Here is an 18,270-nt window from a genome sequence, read left to right as displayed (position 1 = left end):
TTCCCAGTGAGGAGGTTTGGTCTGGGAAGTGAAGTCCCAGATTTTCGGGGGACAGAATGACTAATCTCTCTCTCTCTCTCTCTCCTTCCCATACACACACACCCTGACTTCTTAGCTCTTGACCCCAGCAAATATTTTATGGTTGAGAATCAACTGTCCATCTATTTGTATAGTTTAATCAATTGTCCACCTATTTGTGTAGTTTAATCAGTTGTCCAGCTATATGTATAGTGTCTCAAAAGGTGAGCCACTGAGAGGAAATTTATGCTTTCTAGACATTGATAATCCTTTTTATAAATCAGCTGGAGACAAAAGTAAAGCAATCTTCTTAGGATGAAGTTGTGAAAAATATTAAACATACTCATGAACTGCAAAATAGATAATTCCTATCCATGCCAGATAAAGGGAGAGTAATTTAAAAGCCTAAGGTTTTATTTTATTTTTCAAGTTAATATATTTGACATATAACATTGTATAAATTTGAGGTATACAACATGTTAAGTTGATATATGTATATATTGTAATATAGTTGCCACCATAGTGATATTTAGCATCTCTATTACATTACATAATTGCCTTTTCTTTTTAGTGGGTAGGATAATTAAGTTTTAGTCTCTAAGCAGGTTGATGAATATACTACAATACTATTGTCTGTAAAAAAAAAAAAAAAGCTTAAGATTTTTAGAGAGAGTATTCACCTTGGGATGGAGCCATAGACTGAAACTTTAAAGGAACCAGTTACCTTGTAAGACACAATTGTTCAAACCCACAGCAACTTGGGATCTGAGCCGCGTCTGCGACCTACATCATAGCTCACGGCAACACCGGATCCTTAACCCCCTGAGCAAGGCCAGTGATTGAACCCACAACCTCATGGTTCCTAGTCGGATTCGTTAACCACTGAGCCACGACGGGAACTCCTCAAAAGTGTTTCTTATGTGACATTTTTATTATGTGCATCATTGTTGATGCTCTATGAGCAAACAGCTGTTCCTTTTAAAATACCACAGGGAAAAGCCAATTTCATTCCCAAGTGTTTTTTACATCTTGGAAATAAGTGCTCCTGCTTTCTTCCATGGTAACGCTCTTCCAATTTTCTTTTTCTTTTAATATAATGATTTTTCCCCCATTGTAGCTGGTTTACAGTGTTCTGTCAATTTTCTACTGTGTAGCATGGTGACGCAGTCACACATACATGTATACATTCTTTTTTCTCACATTGTCAGGCTCCATCATAAGGGACTGCTCTTCCAATTTTAGATCGAAAATTTGAGAAAATATAGGGAGTGTGTGCCTATGTATATTTGGCATTGGTGTCAAAATTGCTTTATTAAATGGGTTATTTGTTAAGTAGTGGAGTCCAAGAAATAAGGTATATTGTGAAACCTAGTAAGGAGAATTTTGCCTTTAGTTTTTATTTTCTGGTTTTATGGTAATGCATTTTAAAGTCAGTTTTGGGAATTGGGTCCCTATTTGGAGTTTCCCTTACTATGAAAGAACTTTTGCTTTATATAATAAGAATGATTTTGATGTTATTCATACAGTGGGTTTTGTCTTGTTGAAATATTGAATAGCTTTAAATTTATGAGGAATAGCTAACAGCTGGAAGGAACTCTACTTTTAAATCTAACCAAGATCTCGGTGTATGAATTCAGATCTTTGTATCTTTTCCTTAAAGTAAGCTGTATTCCATAACAAACAAATATTTTCATAGCTGTTGTTAATTATTTCAGTTAATTATTTCATATTTTCATAGCCATTGTTAATTATTTCAATTATTATTATTATTTTTTGGCCACACCTGTGACATGCGGAAGTTCCCAGGCCAGGAATTGAACCTGTGCCACAGCAGCAACCCAGGCTGCTGCAGTGACGATACCAGCTACTTAACTCACTGTGCTACAGGGGAACTCCAGTGGCTTCCATTTTGAAAGTCATGACTGGCCAAGGGCAGAGCTGAGAAATAAAACTCCCTCCCACTTAATCGTGTTGCCTTTGATGGGCACTTACTACTCACTCTCTTGATTAAAACCTCCTTGGAATATAACATATTAATAATTTACTTATAACAACTTCAAGTGTTAACCCTTCTTGGGAGTAATTTTATCTTAACGGAGCTCTATGAATCCTAAGCTTTAATGAGGTTCCAAGTGTGAAGTTTTATGGTCCTGGGAAGGTTCGGGGATGGCTCGTGGTTGGTGACTCTCATTGAGCCGTCCCTGGTCCTCCTGAAGTCACAGTCACTCACTATCCACACACAAATCTGAGTAAATATAAATTAATATGCTCCTGGAAAGTGAACTAAAGTTTGATCAGCAGAAAAATACTAGCGAAGGGTCTTTAAGGATTAATGCAAGTAAATTTCGTTTTGGAACAAGAACTCATTTGCTTCTGTGACTTCCAGGCGGTTATACAGTTCACGACAAGCCAAACCCCAGAGGTGAAATTGTAATCGGTGGACAGAATATCTCCATGGGATATTTCAAAAATGAAGAGAAAACGGCCGAAGATTATTCTGTGGATGAAAATGGCCAAAGGTGGTTTTGTACTGGTGACATTGGAGAGTTCCATCCCGATGGGTGTTTACAGATTATAGGTCAGTGTGTTTTCTTTTTGTGCTTTTCTTTAGTATTTGCAACTTCAACATATATAAAAGGTAATATTGGTCAAGTCACTAATAGGGTTGATGATTTCATTGGTTTAAACTTTACACAAGGTCTTTAACTTACGTCTGCACTTCTCCATCTGTTTTGGGGTTAAATGAGTTGAGATATATATATATATTATATATATATAATATATATATATTTATCCATATATATTTGTATTTATCTCTCTCCCTATATATATATATATATATATATCAACTCATATATATATACATCTATATATATATATGTGTGTATATATATATATGAGTTAAATGAGTTGATATATATATTAAATGTTTAGAGGAAGGCAGTGCCCACACCTGAGTAAGTGGTAGCAGAAGCAGCATTGGTGGGGAGAATGGGCAGGACAATAGCAGTTTGTATTGAAAAAACAGAAATTACTCAGAAGAGATTATTTTTGTCAATCGCGTGTGGTTCTGTATAACCATCGACTGTAACATGCCCTATTCTAGGCTTTCCTCCCCATTTACCTCCCCACCCAGTAGGCATTATGGACAGTGGCCCTTTATAGGACTCTAACTAGCCTAGATACTTAGAAAATTATCATATCCGTCCTCAGAACAGATCTGCATGTTGTAATATCTGTTCTTCTGAGAATGTCAGTTGGCTCGGGACTGCTCTTATTGAGCCTACCGAAATAGACTTTTTAAGTTCAAAGCTACTCCAAAATAGCCCTTACGCTATTCCCTTTAACTAGGCAAAAGTTAAAAATCTGCCTAGCTGGTTAGGACCCAGCTGATTGGGCTGGGTCCCCTTCAGGTCCTTGTCAAGCCATAAAATTTCCTCAGTCATATCTCTAGTGGTCCATTTAAATCTGTTTCTAGACCCAAGTGTGACCTCAATATAGTTAGAGATTTCCTGGGAAAAATTGGTTCTTCGCCTAGGAGTTTGATCTGCCAGGGAAATTCCCAGGAAGCATGACTCAATCTCTAGACTAAATAACCTAACCCCCTCCCACTTCGTCCTCTCGATCCTTAATTGTGCTGGAGTCCAAGGCTGGCTCTGGTGGCATATGGAATGGGTTCCTAGCCTATGGGCAGGCAAGTCAGCACTCACACAAAGAATGTCAGGCAGCTTGATGATTCTCTAGGCTGTGCCATCCTGTGCCAACATGTTACTAGAGCACTGCCATTTTAACAAGATACTGTCAACTCCAGAAAATGGGGAATTAACATTTATTCTCTGTGCTCCATATGCCAGACATTGTGCTACATGCCTCTATGAGGCAGATATCGTTATCCTGGATAAAGTTGAGGATTGGAACAGTCAACTGATGTGCCCAGGGTCACATAGCTAGTAACGGGCAGAACTTCCATTCTAATGCTCCAAAGTCTTTGTTCCTTCTATGACATTTATGATAATAAAGATTATAATAAGATATTAAAAGCTTTCAGTGTAGGATGGAACATTTTAGCCAGTACTTCTTTAACTTGGCATTTCCTTTTTTTTTTTAATCTTTTTAAGGCCGCACCCACGGCATATGGAGGTTCCCAGGCTAGGGGCTGAATCAGAGCTGAAGCCGCTGGCCTACACCACAGCCACAGCAACGCCAGATCCGAGCCATGTCTACAACCTATATACCACAGCTCACGGCAACGCTGGATCCTTAACCCACTGAGCAACACCAGGGATAAATCCTGCATCCTCAAAGATGCTAGTCAGATTCATTATCACTGAGCCATGCAGGAACTCCGGCATTTTCTTTTTAACTGATGTGTATGGGCAAGCATTATATATAAAAAGATTTTAGAAGTACCTTTATAAATAAGGATTGAGGCAACGAGATTGTAAGAAAATCAGAATTGTGCCTATCTTCATAAAAGCACTATGGATAATTTAACATGCTTCATGACTTACAGATCGTAAGAAAGATCTGGTGAAGTTACAAGCAGGAGAATATGTTTCTCTTGGGAAAGTAGAAGCTGCACTGAAGAACTGTCCACTTATCGATAACATCTGTGCTTTTGCCAAGAGGTAATTTTATTTATTTTTTTCAAATTAAAGTATAAAGAAAATGAATTATAGTTGCTTTACAATGTTGTGCCAGTTCAAAAGGGAAATTTTAAAGTTGCATTTGTGTTTCGTATTCTTATAAATAAAAGGATAATTGGGAAAGCCTGACATAATCATGAGAAAAACATCAAACTTGCAGAGTTGGGGAAAAATATTCCCAATAATGTATGACAATACATTTATGAAAGTTCTTGAATTTAACAGTTTAAAGGTCATTTGAGATAATCCAGACATTTAAACTATTTATTAGACCATCTACTATGTCTTTCTAAGTAATTATTCCACAATAGTTTTTTCATTTAACATCCATAACAACTGAAGCTTAGCCTAAGTAATTCTCCCAAGAACGTCACACAGCTAGTACAAGTTTTCTAAATCAAAAACCTGAGAAATTGAACCATTTTCTTTCTTTATATGTTAATATGGCTTATCTTTCTGGGCTTTATTACTCCCTTAAAACTTTAATTGTAAAAATCGCAAAACCTAACTTTAGCATCGTAACTATTTCTAAGTGTATAGTTCACTATGTTAAGTATATTCACATTGTGGTACAGCCAATCTCCAGAACTTTTGATCTTGCAGAAATGAAACTCTTTATCCATTAAACAACTCCCCATTTCCTCTTCCCCCAACCCCCAGCCACCACCACTGTACTTTCTGTTTCTGTGAATATGACTATTCTAGGTACCTGGAGTAAATAGAATCACACAGTATTTGTCTTCCTGTAAGTGGCTCTTTTCACTTAGCACAGTGTTCTTCAAGGTTTACCTACGTTGTAGCATGTGTCAGAATTTCCTTCCTTTTAAAGGCTGAATAATATTCCATTTGTATAGCCCACATTTGGTTTATCCGTTCATCCATCGATGGACAACTTGGGTTGCTTCCACCACTTGACTATTGTGAATGATACTGCTATGAACATGGATATTCAAATATCTCCTTAAGATCCTGCTTTCAGTTCTTTTGGACATATGCCCAGATGTGAGATTGCTGGATCATATTGTAGTTCTATTTTTATGTTTTGAGGAACTGCCATACCCTTTTCCGTAACAGCAGCACTGTTTTTTTGTTTTCTGTTTTTTTAATTCTCATCGACAGTGTACAAAGGTTTTAATTTCTCCACATCCTTACCAATACTTATTTCTATTTTTTTGTCTTTTTAGGGCCGCACCCACGGCATATGGAGGTTCCCAGGCTAGGGGTCCAGTTGGAGCTATAGCTGCTGGCCTACACCACAGCCACAGCAACACCGATCCGAACCGCATCTGTGACCTACAGCACAGCTCATGGCAATGCCGGATCCTTAACCCACTAAGCAAGGCCAGGGATCGAACCCGCAACCTCATGGTTCTTAGTTGGATTCATTAACCACTGCGCCACGATGGGAACTCCTGACTTTTTTTTAAGATTCTACATTTAAGCAGTATCATGCAATTTTTGCCTTTCTCCGTCTGGTTATTTCACTTAGCATAATGCCCTCCGGGTTCATCCATGCTGTCTAAAATGGCAGAATCTCCTTCTTTCTCATGGCTAAGTAATATCCCACTGTATGTATACACCACATCTTCCTTATCCACTCATCCGTTGATAGACACTTGGGTGTTTCTATATCTTGGCTATTGTGAACTAATGCAGCAATGACCATGAACCAGATTATCTCTTTATAACCTATTTTGATTTCCTTTGAATTTATACCTAGAAGTTGGATTGCTGGATCATAGGGTAGTTCCATTTTTAATTTTTTGAGGAGTCTTCATAACCGCTTTCCGTAGTACGTGCACCAATTTACATTCCAGCAGTGTACAAAGTTTCCTATTTATTCACATTTTCACCAAAACTTTTTATTTCTTGTTTTTTTTGATAATAGTCATTTTAACACATGTGAAGTGCTAGCTCATTGTGGTTTTGATGTGCATTTCCCTGATAATTAGTGATATTGAGCACTTTTTCATGTACCTGTTGGCCATCTGTAGGTCTTCTTTGGAGAAATGTCTATTCGGTTCCCCTGCCTATATTTTATTTTATTTTATTTTTTTATCTTTTTGCATTCTCTAGGGTCGTGCCCACAGCATATGGAGGTTCCCAGGCTAGGGGTCAAATCGGAGCTGTAGCCGCTGGCCTACACCACAGCCACAACAATGCGGGATCTGAACTATATCTGTGACCTACACCACAGCTCATGGCAAGGCCAGATCCTTAACCCACTGAGTGAGGCCAGGGATCAGACCTGCAACCTCATGGTTCCCAGTCGGATTTGTTAACCACTGAGTCACAACGGGAACTCCCCCTGCCTATATTTTAATTGAATTTTTTGGCTATTGAGTATATGAGTTTTTAATGTATTTTGGATACTAACCCATCATCAGATATGATTTTCCAGTATTTTCTCCCATTTTGTAGACTGCCTTTTCATTTTATTGATGGTTTCCTTTGCTGTGCAGAAGCTTTTTAGTTTTATATACTCCTACTTGTTTATTTTTGATTTTGTTATCTTTGCTTTGGTTTCAAATGAAAAAAAAGAAAAACATTGGCACAAACTATGTCGAAGAGCTTCCTCCTGTGTTTTCTTCTAGGAATCTTGTGGTTTCAGGCCTTTGCCCATTTTTTAATGGGGTTATTTTGTTGGTGGTGGTGGTGTTATTGAGTTGTAGGAGTTCTTTATACATTCTCCATATTAACCCCTTATCACACATATGACTCGCAAATATTTTGTCCAGTTCCAGGGATTGCCTTTTTACACTCTGTTGTGTCTTTTGATACACAGAAAAGATTTTATTTTTGTCGTACTCTTCATCTATTTTTTTCTTTTGTGGCCTGCATTTTTGGGGTCAAATCTAAGACAGCATTGCCAAATCCAGTGTCATGAATCTTTTCCCCTATGTTTTCTTCTTGGTGTTTTATAATTTTAGCTCTTACATGTTTAGGGCTTTGATCTATTTTGAGATCATTCGGGTATGTGCTATAAGTTAAGAGTCCAACTTCATTCCTTTGTATGTGGATATCCAGTTCTCTCAACACAGTTTGTTGAAAAGACTTTCCTTTTCCCACTGAGTGGTCGTGGCACCCTTGTTGAAGATCATTTAACCGTATCTGCAAGCAAGGGTTTATTCTGGACTCTCTATCCCACTGGCCTGTGTATAGTATATGTCTATCTCTATGGCAGTACTATGGACTTTATTACTTCTTTGTGAAGGTCTAACAAATAAGAGAAATATATATATATATTTAGAGTTATGTGTACTATTTCATTGAATAATTTTCATATAATTGCTCTTAATGTTTTAATTTCTATTTTGTCTTACTTTCTAATTTTTTAGTGACCAGTCCTATGTGATAAGCTTTGTGGTTCCTAATCAGCAAAGGTTGACACTTTTGGCCCAACAGAAAGGGGTGGAAGGAACTTGGGTTGATATCTGCAATAACCCTGCCATGGAAGCTGAAATACTGAAAGAGATTAGAGAAGCTGCAAATACCAGTAAGTAAATTGCTGTCCATTGAAGTCCCTAAAAGTCATTTAATGATATCCTGCACATTAGGCCCTTCAATATGTCTATTTGTTTTGTTTTAATTATAAAATACAGGTTTTTAGGAGTTCCTGTTGGGGCTCAGCGGTAAGGAACCAGACTAGTATCCCATGAGGGTGTGGCTTCGATCCCTGGCCTCCCTCGGTGGATTAAGGATCTGGTGTTGCCGTGAGCTGTGGTGTAGGGTTGCAGATGCAGCTTGGATTCGGCGTTGCTGTGGCTGTGGCATAGGCTGACAGCTGCATCTCGATTTGACCCCTGGCCTGGGAAGTGCCATATGCTGTGGGTACAGTCCTAAAAAGCAAAAAAAAAAAAAAAAAAAAAAAAAATCCCGAAAAACAAAAACAGAGGTTTTTAAAAAAACTGCCTCTTAAATATATATAATGAATGTCCCTGTTGGAAGGATCTTTAAATGTTATATAGTAGAATAACCTAACTAGTTCTTTATTACCTGTCACAGCATCCCTGCCAGGTAGTCACCTAGCCTGTATTTGGAATGTTCCATCTTTGTTCTGATAGTTCATAAGGATGTGTCCTGGTGTAAATCTTTTACCATTTACCTTTGGGTATAACTTACTTGATGTGGGCCCTATCAATCTAGAGATTTCTGCCCTTCAGTTCTGGGAAATATCCATTTGCCATTTTGTGTTTGCTTTTCTTTCATAGCGTTTCCCCTCCGAGTTTTATGTTCATGTTTTTACCTGGACTATTTTTATATGGCTGTTGACCTTCTGCTTTCCTCCTCTGATTTTGTTATCTTTTTGCTTTTGTGTTTTATCTTGTTCTTTTTGTTTTGTGTCCTGGCAGATTCCTCAACTCTATCATTGCTTCTGTCTCTGGAATTTGTAGTTGGCAATATCAGTATTTTTCTTTTTTTTTCCAGTGTCCTTTTAACAGCATGCTGTTGCTCTTTCATGGGTGTGGTCCTCCTCTGAAGTTGTCAAAGGGATTCCTTTTATGAAGTTTTCTTCTCCTGTTATTGTCTCGCTTTCCTCCAAGTTTCACTTTCTGCTTGCTTTTTGGTCATAGCCTCTCACAGATCTGCTGATCCTTTTTTGTCCATTCATATTTGAGACCGAGGTCCTAAAAAGCTGTTTGGAAAGCTTAGTGGGCTTCACTGAAAAGCTATTCAAATGTAATTGTCCTGGGTCCTTCCATTTCTCCAAAGAAGCCTTCTCCAGTCTCTTATCTGGGGGCTGTTAGCCTGACTACAGGTATTCTGATAGCCACCCCCCACTTCCTCTGTTGTACCTGGTGTCCTTGAGTCCAGGGTCTCTCTAGTTCCGTTTTTCCAAGCTGTCCTACCGATCTCTAGCCTGGTTAGGGAAGAGCAGGATGAGAGAGGACCGTCCTCTGAACCGTGGGGGCCAGTCCTCCTGTTTTCACCGGGCCCCTCCTCTCTGTCCTCTACCCCTCAGCTTCCTCTGTGGGCCTGGGAGGTCGTTTGCCTCTTGTTGGCGTCCCTCAATGTTGGCACTTAGCTCGTAGAGCTCCCTTGGCTCTCAGTCAGCCGCTGCTAGTCCATTTGCTTTTGGTCTTCTAAGATTTTGTTGAGCCTCTCATCCAGCGTCCTCTCTGTCTCGTTTCAATTTTTTTTTTTTCCTTTGTGGTTAATACCTTTTTAATTTAAAAATTATTTTGAACTGCTTATTTTCCATGGGAGCGCAGGTAAACCCTGTACTCTTCCTATTTAACTGAAAGCTATGAACTCAGTTATAACCTGTTGCCTTCCTTCCTAAAAAGTGAAAATATCATCTTTCTGATTATTGGTCACCTATATTTGTTGTAAAATACTGGACAATACAGAAAACATAAAAGAGGAAGTAAAAAAAAATCACTAGATGGTAGTTACCTTTCGGTAGTGACATTACATTCTGGTTTATATATTTAACCTATCAACGTCATTGACTGTTTTCTAAGTCAGTAAGATATAGAATTGCATTACCAGGAGTTCCCATTGTGGCTTAGCAGGCTAAGAATCTGACTAGTATCCATGAGGATGTAGGTTTGATCCCCGGCCTTGCTCAGTGGGTTAAGGATCTGGTGTTGCCATCAGCTGTGGTGTAGGTCACAAGACGCAGCTCCTCAGATCTGGCGTTGCCATGGCTGTGGTGTAGGCCGGCAGCTATAGCTCGGATTGGACCCCTTCCCTGGGAACTTCCATATGCCACAGGTGTGGCTCTAAAAAGAAGAAGGGAAAAAGAATCATATTACCATTTTTAATAGCTAAATAGTGTTCTAGCATAGGGATATCCACTTAAGTCCTTGTTAGAGTTTTTCCATCCACTGTAAACAAATAGAATATCTGTCTTGTATATTCATTATTTTCTTAGTATGGATCCTTAGAAATGGAATCTGTGAATCAAAGAGAATATATATTTTAAAGGCTCTTTTTCCCTTATGTGGCCAAATAACTTCCTCTCCTCCCAGGAAAACTGGACCAGTTTATACTCCTAACTAGGCTACTATTATTATTATTATTATTTTTTGTCTTTTTAGGGCCACACCTGCAGCATATGGAGTTCCCAAGCTAGGGGTCAAATTGGAGCTGTAGCCACCGGTCTACACCACAGCCACAGCAATGCCAGATCTGAGCCGCGTCTTCGACCTACACCACAGCTCATGGCAACACTGGATCCTCAACCCACTGAGCGAGGCCAGGGATCGAACCCGCAATCTCATGGTTCCTAGACATATTCGTTTCCGCTGAGCCACAACGGGAACTCCTATTACTTGTTTTTTAAATGAAGTACTTGGGTTCTATTTTGATTTAAAAAAAATATGGTTTATAACATTTGTTGTTAGCAAGGTGAAATTGAAAAAAATATTTCCAAGAGGAACATTCTTACAGTTAACTCCGGACACTGTAAAGTTTTAAATAACAGTTGCCTATTAACATAATCTGAAAAGTAAGTTACTGTATTAATATAGTACCTTCCTTTTTTCTTAAAGTTGGTTTAGTTTAGTATTATCGAAAGATCACACTTTTCATGTCACCAGACTACCAGAATTTTCTTTGATACAAATCCTGATTTTTTTATTTAAATACAGGTTTTTTTTTTAAAGTATTTAAGTCAAATTTGAACGTACTAATGAGGTAGAATGTGACCTGAATAAGTTGTCATTGCATATTTAACTGTGTAAATGCAGTAATGGGCAATGTTAGGCTGGATCACAGTCAGGTGGAAAATAGAATAAAATTCTGGGACCTGCTAGGCCTCTGTAACTTTCCTGTGCTTGGATTGAGGCATGAAATCAAACAATTCATCATTTGGATAATGAGCAGTAATCATGAGCTCAATGTATGTAACTCATAGGCTTGTCTATGCCACGAAAGATTTATTTTGCCAACCTTTTGCTTCAAGTTACAATTTCAGAGGCTTAGGCAAAAAAATATAAAATGATTTTGATTGTATTCAGTTAAATCTGCCTGAAGTCAAACATTGTTCACAGCAGGCCTCTTCATGTTTTAGATGTAAGTACAGGGTAGAGGTAATATAAGAACACAAAACAATTTGGGGTGGTGATTTGACAACTACCAATGGCTAGAAAAATTGACACTTGCTGCCACCTGCAGGTCACATTTCACAATGTTCTAGTTAATTCTGACAAAATGCCAATGTCTCCCCCTAATCTTTTTCACTTGTTGGCAATTTATCCTGTTAATAGGAAACTGGGATTGCCCATTGCTCTCTTTAGCTTATGGTACTATGAAACCTCTGTTGCTACCTTAAAATATGTGCAATTGTGTGCCTGCTTTATCCCGTTGTTGTCAGTGCTTCTGGAATAGGACCTGTGTAAGGAGGGAAAGTAGTATGAAATAAAATGTTTTGGAGCCAGATCAATATTACAGAATTTAACTGTTCCCTTGAAATCCAAAAGTGACCTTAGGAGCAGATGGGCTTATTTCAGGTACCTCTGCATAACTGGGCTGTAATCTATCATTAGAGCAGATATGGTTAATTTTTTTTTTTTGCTTTTTTTTCTTTTAGGGCTGCACCCAGGGCATATGGAGGTTCCCAGGCTAGGGGTCGAATCGGAGCTGTAGCTGCCGACCACAGCCACAGCAACGCAGGATCCAAGCTGCGTCTGCGACCTACACCACAGCTCATGGCAACGCCGGATCCTTAACCCACTGAGCAAGACCAGGGGATCAAACCCACAACCTCATGGTCACTAGTCAGGTTCGTTAACCACTGAGCCATGACGGGAACTCCCAATATGGTTAATTTGAACAAGTTTTATATTCCTTTGTTAACTTTTCAGGCATTACTTTCGGGAAGTTGGTCCTAAGTAATTTGAAAGATTATTTTTCACACTCAGCTTTATTTTTTCTCCTATTTTAATGAGAAACTCACCAATTTGACCAAGCTTTCATAAAACCCAGACTAGCATGAGAACAAAAAACTTCATTGAATTTGAGTTCTTTGTGCTTATTGCTGAAACCAAGTTGTTTCTAAAGTTACTTGACTGTTTAGCAGTAGTTTTTAAACATGCAGATGTTTGCTGCTTCGAAATTGCTATTTTAAATAATTGCATAGAAAATAAAACTCATCTATAGATTAGCATTACCGTTAGTGGGCCTTCAGAATTTTAAGGATGACCTTGTAGTAATAATAAGTAACTTGATGAAATATAATGTATTAAATTTAAAATTATCACTAGCATCCATGTTCTTATTTGCACCATTTTTCTTACATTTCTTTCAACATGTGGTGCATTGTCTAACTCAAATACAATATGTGCTGCATCAATTCTTCTATCACTTGAGTATGAAATTTATACCCCCCCCTTTTGATTCTTATTTGAATTAAAATAAAGCTTATGAAGAACAGTTGTCTAGAGGCTCATTTTCTGTACAATGAAATACATATGTGTTTATCGAGGGCTCAATGTAGCCTATGGATGGCAGTGAATAGAACAAGGCCCTTGCTTTCATGGCGCTTCCATTCTAGTAGGTGAGACAGATGTATTATATGTGGGGTGGTGATAAGTCTTTGAGGAAAACCCAGTGTAAGAGGATCCGGAGAGACAAAGGGACTTCTGTTTTGTTAGGAGTTATCAGGGAAGTCCTCTCTGAGGAGGTGGCATCTGAACAGACACACCTGGATGAAGTAAGGAAGTGAACCATGCAACCACAATGGGAAAGGCCATCCTGGGGCAGCAGGAGCAGCAGATAGAAAGACTCTGAAAAGGAAGTTCTCTCTACATCTAAATTAGGGGGAAAAATGCATAGACCAGAGCCATCCAACTGAAATAATTAACATGTACTTCGAGACATATGAAATGCTCTTTTCAGGTAGTGGTATCATTAATTAACCATACCTACCATTAAGTAAGTTTGTCTCAACACCTGCATCATCTAGGTAAATCCTGCAAAATTCATGTTTTATTAATTGTTTCTCTCTCTCCCACCTCCCCCATTTTTCCAACCATCATCACACTTCCCCCTCTTCTCTTTCTCTTTCTCTCTCTCTCCCCGCCCTTATCATTTCAGTGAAATTGGAGCGATTTGAAATTCCAATCAAGGTTCGCTTAAGCCCAGAGCCCTGGACCCCTGAAACTGGTTTGGTCACTGATGCTTTCAAACTGAAAAGGAAGGAGCTGAAGAACCATTACCTCAAAGACATTGAGCGAATGTATGGGGGCAAATAAAATGCCACTCTCTTATTTATGGTTATGCAGGAGGTGGCCTGGTGGTTTATCGGTTCTAGAGTTTTAAGCCTTGTTGAGCTGTCTGTTAGAATGTAAGGTGTATCATTCTAAAGATATGATAATTTAAAAAAAAAAACCAAAAGTGATTAAAATAGTCATTGAGCCTACTTTAACTTAGTTTTACATAGTTCTAGTGAAGCTGAAATTGAAAAGTTATTTCCCTGTAGCTGTGTTATTCGTTTTGGAGCAAAATTTCTGTTTTAAAAAATTAGCCTAAGACATATTGGTTTTGTTAAAGAAAAATATTTAATGTTGAACAAAAACCTTGGAGTTGGAGTAGAATGTAGCTCGAGGAAATTTGCAACTTGCAATATCTATTGTCTTCCTAGTTCAGAAGATGCTTAAATATTAAGCATGACAAAAAATTGTATTAACACTACTCAAAGCAGAAGTGCTGCAGGGCTTTAAAAATCTCTTCCAACCAATTATTTTGAATCGTACTTATAATATACAGAATCAAATAGTACTTTGGAAACCATTTTAGGATTCATAATTGTTGTGTAGGTTAGACATAGAATCACTATAATATTGTGAAAAATTACAGTGCCTGGAGTAAGAATAAAACAATATAAACGCACCAAAAAAATATCTAGTAATATATTTAAAGGGGAATTGAACTGCTTTTTTGAAACTTGGAAATCTAAAATCAGTAACTGTAATTATTTGAATGACTTAAAAGTATATCTTAAAAAAATGCTGAAAATAGCCTTTCTATGATTATTGAAAATAAGACTGAAACCAAGAGTTAAAATGATAGAAAGTTAACCAAATTTTAACAGGAAACATTTTCTCTGTTAGAAAAGGTGGCGAAATCCTAAATATTTAGAATTCCCACCCTGGCACAGCACTGAACCTGGGAAAGGATTTAGACTTTGAATTTATCTTTGATAACAGGGATTGATTTTTAAAGAGTATTAAATCACACATGAATTTAAGATCTGTTCGCTGTTGCTGATTTGATTCTTGATCAATAATTTGTATTTCAGAAAGCATTTCACCTTGCTTTAATTTTAGCAAAACGGGTTATGACGAATGACTTTCCCAATATTTTGTTTGAACTGATGAACGATTAATTAACTTGGATGAGTTTGGGGAAGTTAAAGGGAAGAACATACTGTTACCACTTTTTTTTTTTTCTTGTTTGTGAGAAGAGCTTAGAAACTGGAAATGCTGGGTTTGGGAGAAGGGAAATTACTCAATAAGGGACTGATATCTGTGCAGCAACTTGGTGTGCGGGCTTCTTCTTGAATCTTTAATTAAAATCTGGGATGATGTATCCCTGCTAGATAGTCACACTTGAACTATAGTTACTGTAAAAAAAATTCTTAATACTGTTATTCTTTGCACTTTTTTCTTAATCATTGTGTGTGTGTGTGTATATGCCTATATATACATACACACCTATATATATATGTTGCTTCCATTGCTTTGTACAGATGTGGGCCACCACTGCAACAAAACACATTCTTTTTGCTCTAGAGTATTTATAAAGAAAATATTTAAATGTTATGTATATGGTGGTAAACAGGAAAAATCAGCTGGTGTTATTATAAGCAAGAATGAAGGTTTTTGTAAAGAATGTTCAGTGTTTCACAGTGTACACTTTGAAGCAAGGTCTCCCTGAAGTTGTGTGTATGTGAGTGTTCTCATTCTTCCCAACTTGCCTTCGAAGAGTAAAAAACTGTTCTTATCAAGTAGACTACTATTCAGCTTCTGCTGTTCCTGGCCCGCTGTTGATCCTCTAAGGATGTGCCCTTAGACTTTTTCAATATGTGATCTTCCCCTCCTTTTGGAATGGTGATTTTCAATGTGTGAGTGCATGTATACTCAGATATTTGCACCCCCACCCACTCCCATCTCCCAGAAGCTAGAACACTGCCAACTAATCTGTCGTTTAGGTCCTTTAGAAACACGTAATTAACACTTAAGGTTGGGTGCTGCTAATTCTTTGCGAAAATCCAAATATTGTTAAGGGACCAGGGAGATGCCACTACCCCCTGATTTTTCATCACAAAATATACATGTTTATGTAAACAGATCTTTCCATATTCATAGTGACTTTTCAAGTATTTGAGCCTAAAGATTTTGATCCTACATTTTTATACCTGTTGAAATTGTTCAACTGTTATTATTACATGTTGGCCATCCAATAAAGTTGTACTTTAAAAATTTCCTACAATTACGTACATTTCTAAGTCAGACACTTGTGATTTTTGCTTTAATTACATGGAAGTATCTTGCCTCCTTGATATTTGTACTGATTCTTTTTTTTTCTGGAGTGGAGGTATAATTGTATTACATCTTGGAGCTGAGATACAGATGAATGGTGCAAAAAGTCAGAAGTTAAGGGAATAATATTTCTTTGGTCATATAGACTGATTGATAATCCTTGCCTATATTTTCCTGATAGCATGTGGCAAATGCTTCTGGAATAACAAGATGAGAACAGATAAAGGATTGTGTAGTATTTGGGATTTGGAGAGAAATATTTTAATTTTCAAATGTAGTTGCAAATTTAGAGTATATTCATATTTGTACTTTCTGTTAAAATGCACGATTGCAGGATTGTTACTTAGATTTTTGTGTTTATTCTTGATGAAGAGCTTTGTTTGTTACGGTTTTTAAGTTTGCACTCAAATCTTAAGAAATAAATCCACCCATGTTATCAAGTCAATTTGTGCTTAATTATGCGCCGAGATAAAATCTACAAGTTTGAAGAACATTAGCCAAACTTTTAACCCATATTCCAAAAGTTGCCATCTCTAGGTTTATAAAATTGCATTAAGCAGTTAAGCTGGTTTGTATAAATCACATCCATTAGTTTGGAGATCTGAACCCAAAGCTACCACTTTTCAGACAGTATAATAGAGTAACACCTCTTCGTAGCACTGATATTGTAGGACAAAACATTGTCATGTTGTGTGGATCATTAGTATCCGCTAATAAATGATAACTCTTAATCTTTAGGCTAATTAAATTTTAGGGCAAAATTAATGTATATAAAATTATGTTAGAGGAGTCCCTGTTGTGGCTCAGTGGTTAACGAATCTGAGTAGGAACCATGAGGTTGCAGGTTCAATCCCTGGCCTTGCTCAGTGGGTTAAGGATCCGGCGTTGCCGTGAGCTGTGGTGTAGGTTGCAGACGCGGCTCGGATCCCATGTTTCTGTGGCTCTGGTGTAGGCCAGTGGCTACAGCTCCGATTCCCTAGCCTGGGAACCTCCATATGCCGCGGGAGCAGCCCTAGAATAAGGCAAAAAGACAAAAAAAAAAAAATTAAAAGTATGTCAGAGCTCTGGAACCACTGCCTCAATCTGTTTCCTGGCTCTGCCACTCACTAGCTGTTTGACTTTGGGCAAATTCATTAACATCCTTCCGCTGCATTTCTTCTTCCTGAAAAAATGAGGTTGCTTGATGATAGAATCTACTTCATAGGATGGTTGCGAGGGTAAAAATGAGTTAATCCATGTAAAGTGTTTAAAACATAGTCAGCCTATGTTAGCTGTTATCATTATTGTATCCAGGCAACATTATCAGTCAAGTTGTCGAGTGTATTGCCTAGCACACTTGGGGCCTTAAAGGATTGCTTGCCGCTGAAGACTTTGTAGGAGGAGCTCTAGATTTACAGGTGAGGAGACCTGGGCTCATTCTGTCACTAGTTTTGTAGCCATGGACAAATCTCGGAATACCTTCTTAGTTTCTTCTTCCTGTATAGAACGAGAGAAAGGAAGAAGGAAGGAAGGGAGGAATGGAGGAAGAAAGAAAAAAGGGAAAGACTGGAGTTCAGAAAAAGATGCTCTTTGTAAAAAGGGAAAGATGATTGCCAGAAGAAATAGGGAGTGTAATTGTCCCTAAGGTCCAGCACATCTAGCTTTCATACTGCGATCTTGTTGTCCCAAGGTGATTTTTGTTAGTTTTTTAATGATGCCCTAGGTCCCAAGTTTCCTATACGAGTATGAAGCTGTGGATGATGCCATCACAAGAAGTGAGGATTCTACTAGGTTTCAAGGAGTTTCTGTCACCCTCATGCTTTAAAAATCAGAGTTGTGCACACGTAATTTAAAGCAGTGCTTTCAGTTTTTTTTTTTTTGCTGTGATCCACGATCACATGCGTGCTTGTGTGTGTATAAAATAATATTTTATGACAGTATTTATGTGAAAGAACCGTACTAATGAGATGTGCACTGACTTTCATTTATTTAAATGCTGATCGTGACCCTCTTAATTGATTGTATGACCCTGCAAAATAGTGCTGTCCAATGGAACTGTTGGAAATGTTCAGTATCCATTACACTACCATTAGTCACGTGTGGCCATTGAGCATTTGAGATGTGGTTAATGTGACTGA

General features: G+C 37.9%; 1 protein-coding gene across 3 annotated transcripts in view; it reads left to right on the top strand.

Moving 5' to 3' along the window:
* The window catches only part of ACSL4 (acyl-CoA synthetase long chain family member 4), a 75,818-nt gene extending 59,225 nt beyond the window's left edge, over window positions 1-16,593 (top strand). For all 3 annotated transcript variants that reach the window (XM_047764006.1, XM_047764005.1, XM_047764004.1), the window contains exons 13-16: window positions 2,405-2,596; window positions 4,532-4,646; window positions 8,003-8,160; window positions 13,707-16,593. In XM_047764006.1, the coding sequence (XP_047619962.1) occupies window positions 2,405-2,596; window positions 4,532-4,646; window positions 8,003-8,160; window positions 13,707-13,864 (623 nt within the window). In that variant the 3' untranslated portion in view covers window positions 13,865-16,593. The remainder of the gene's footprint in view (window positions 1-2,404; window positions 2,597-4,531; window positions 4,647-8,002; window positions 8,161-13,706) is intronic.
* Window positions 16,594-18,270: the final 1,677 nt, after the last annotated feature.

The sequence above is a fragment of the Phacochoerus africanus genome, chromosome X (assembly GCF_016906955.1).
Source record: "Phacochoerus africanus isolate WHEZ1 chromosome X, ROS_Pafr_v1, whole genome shotgun sequence".
Taxonomy (NCBI): domain Eukaryota; kingdom Metazoa; phylum Chordata; class Mammalia; order Artiodactyla; family Suidae; genus Phacochoerus; species Phacochoerus africanus.
This window is presented reverse-complemented; position numbering and strand designations above follow the sequence as displayed.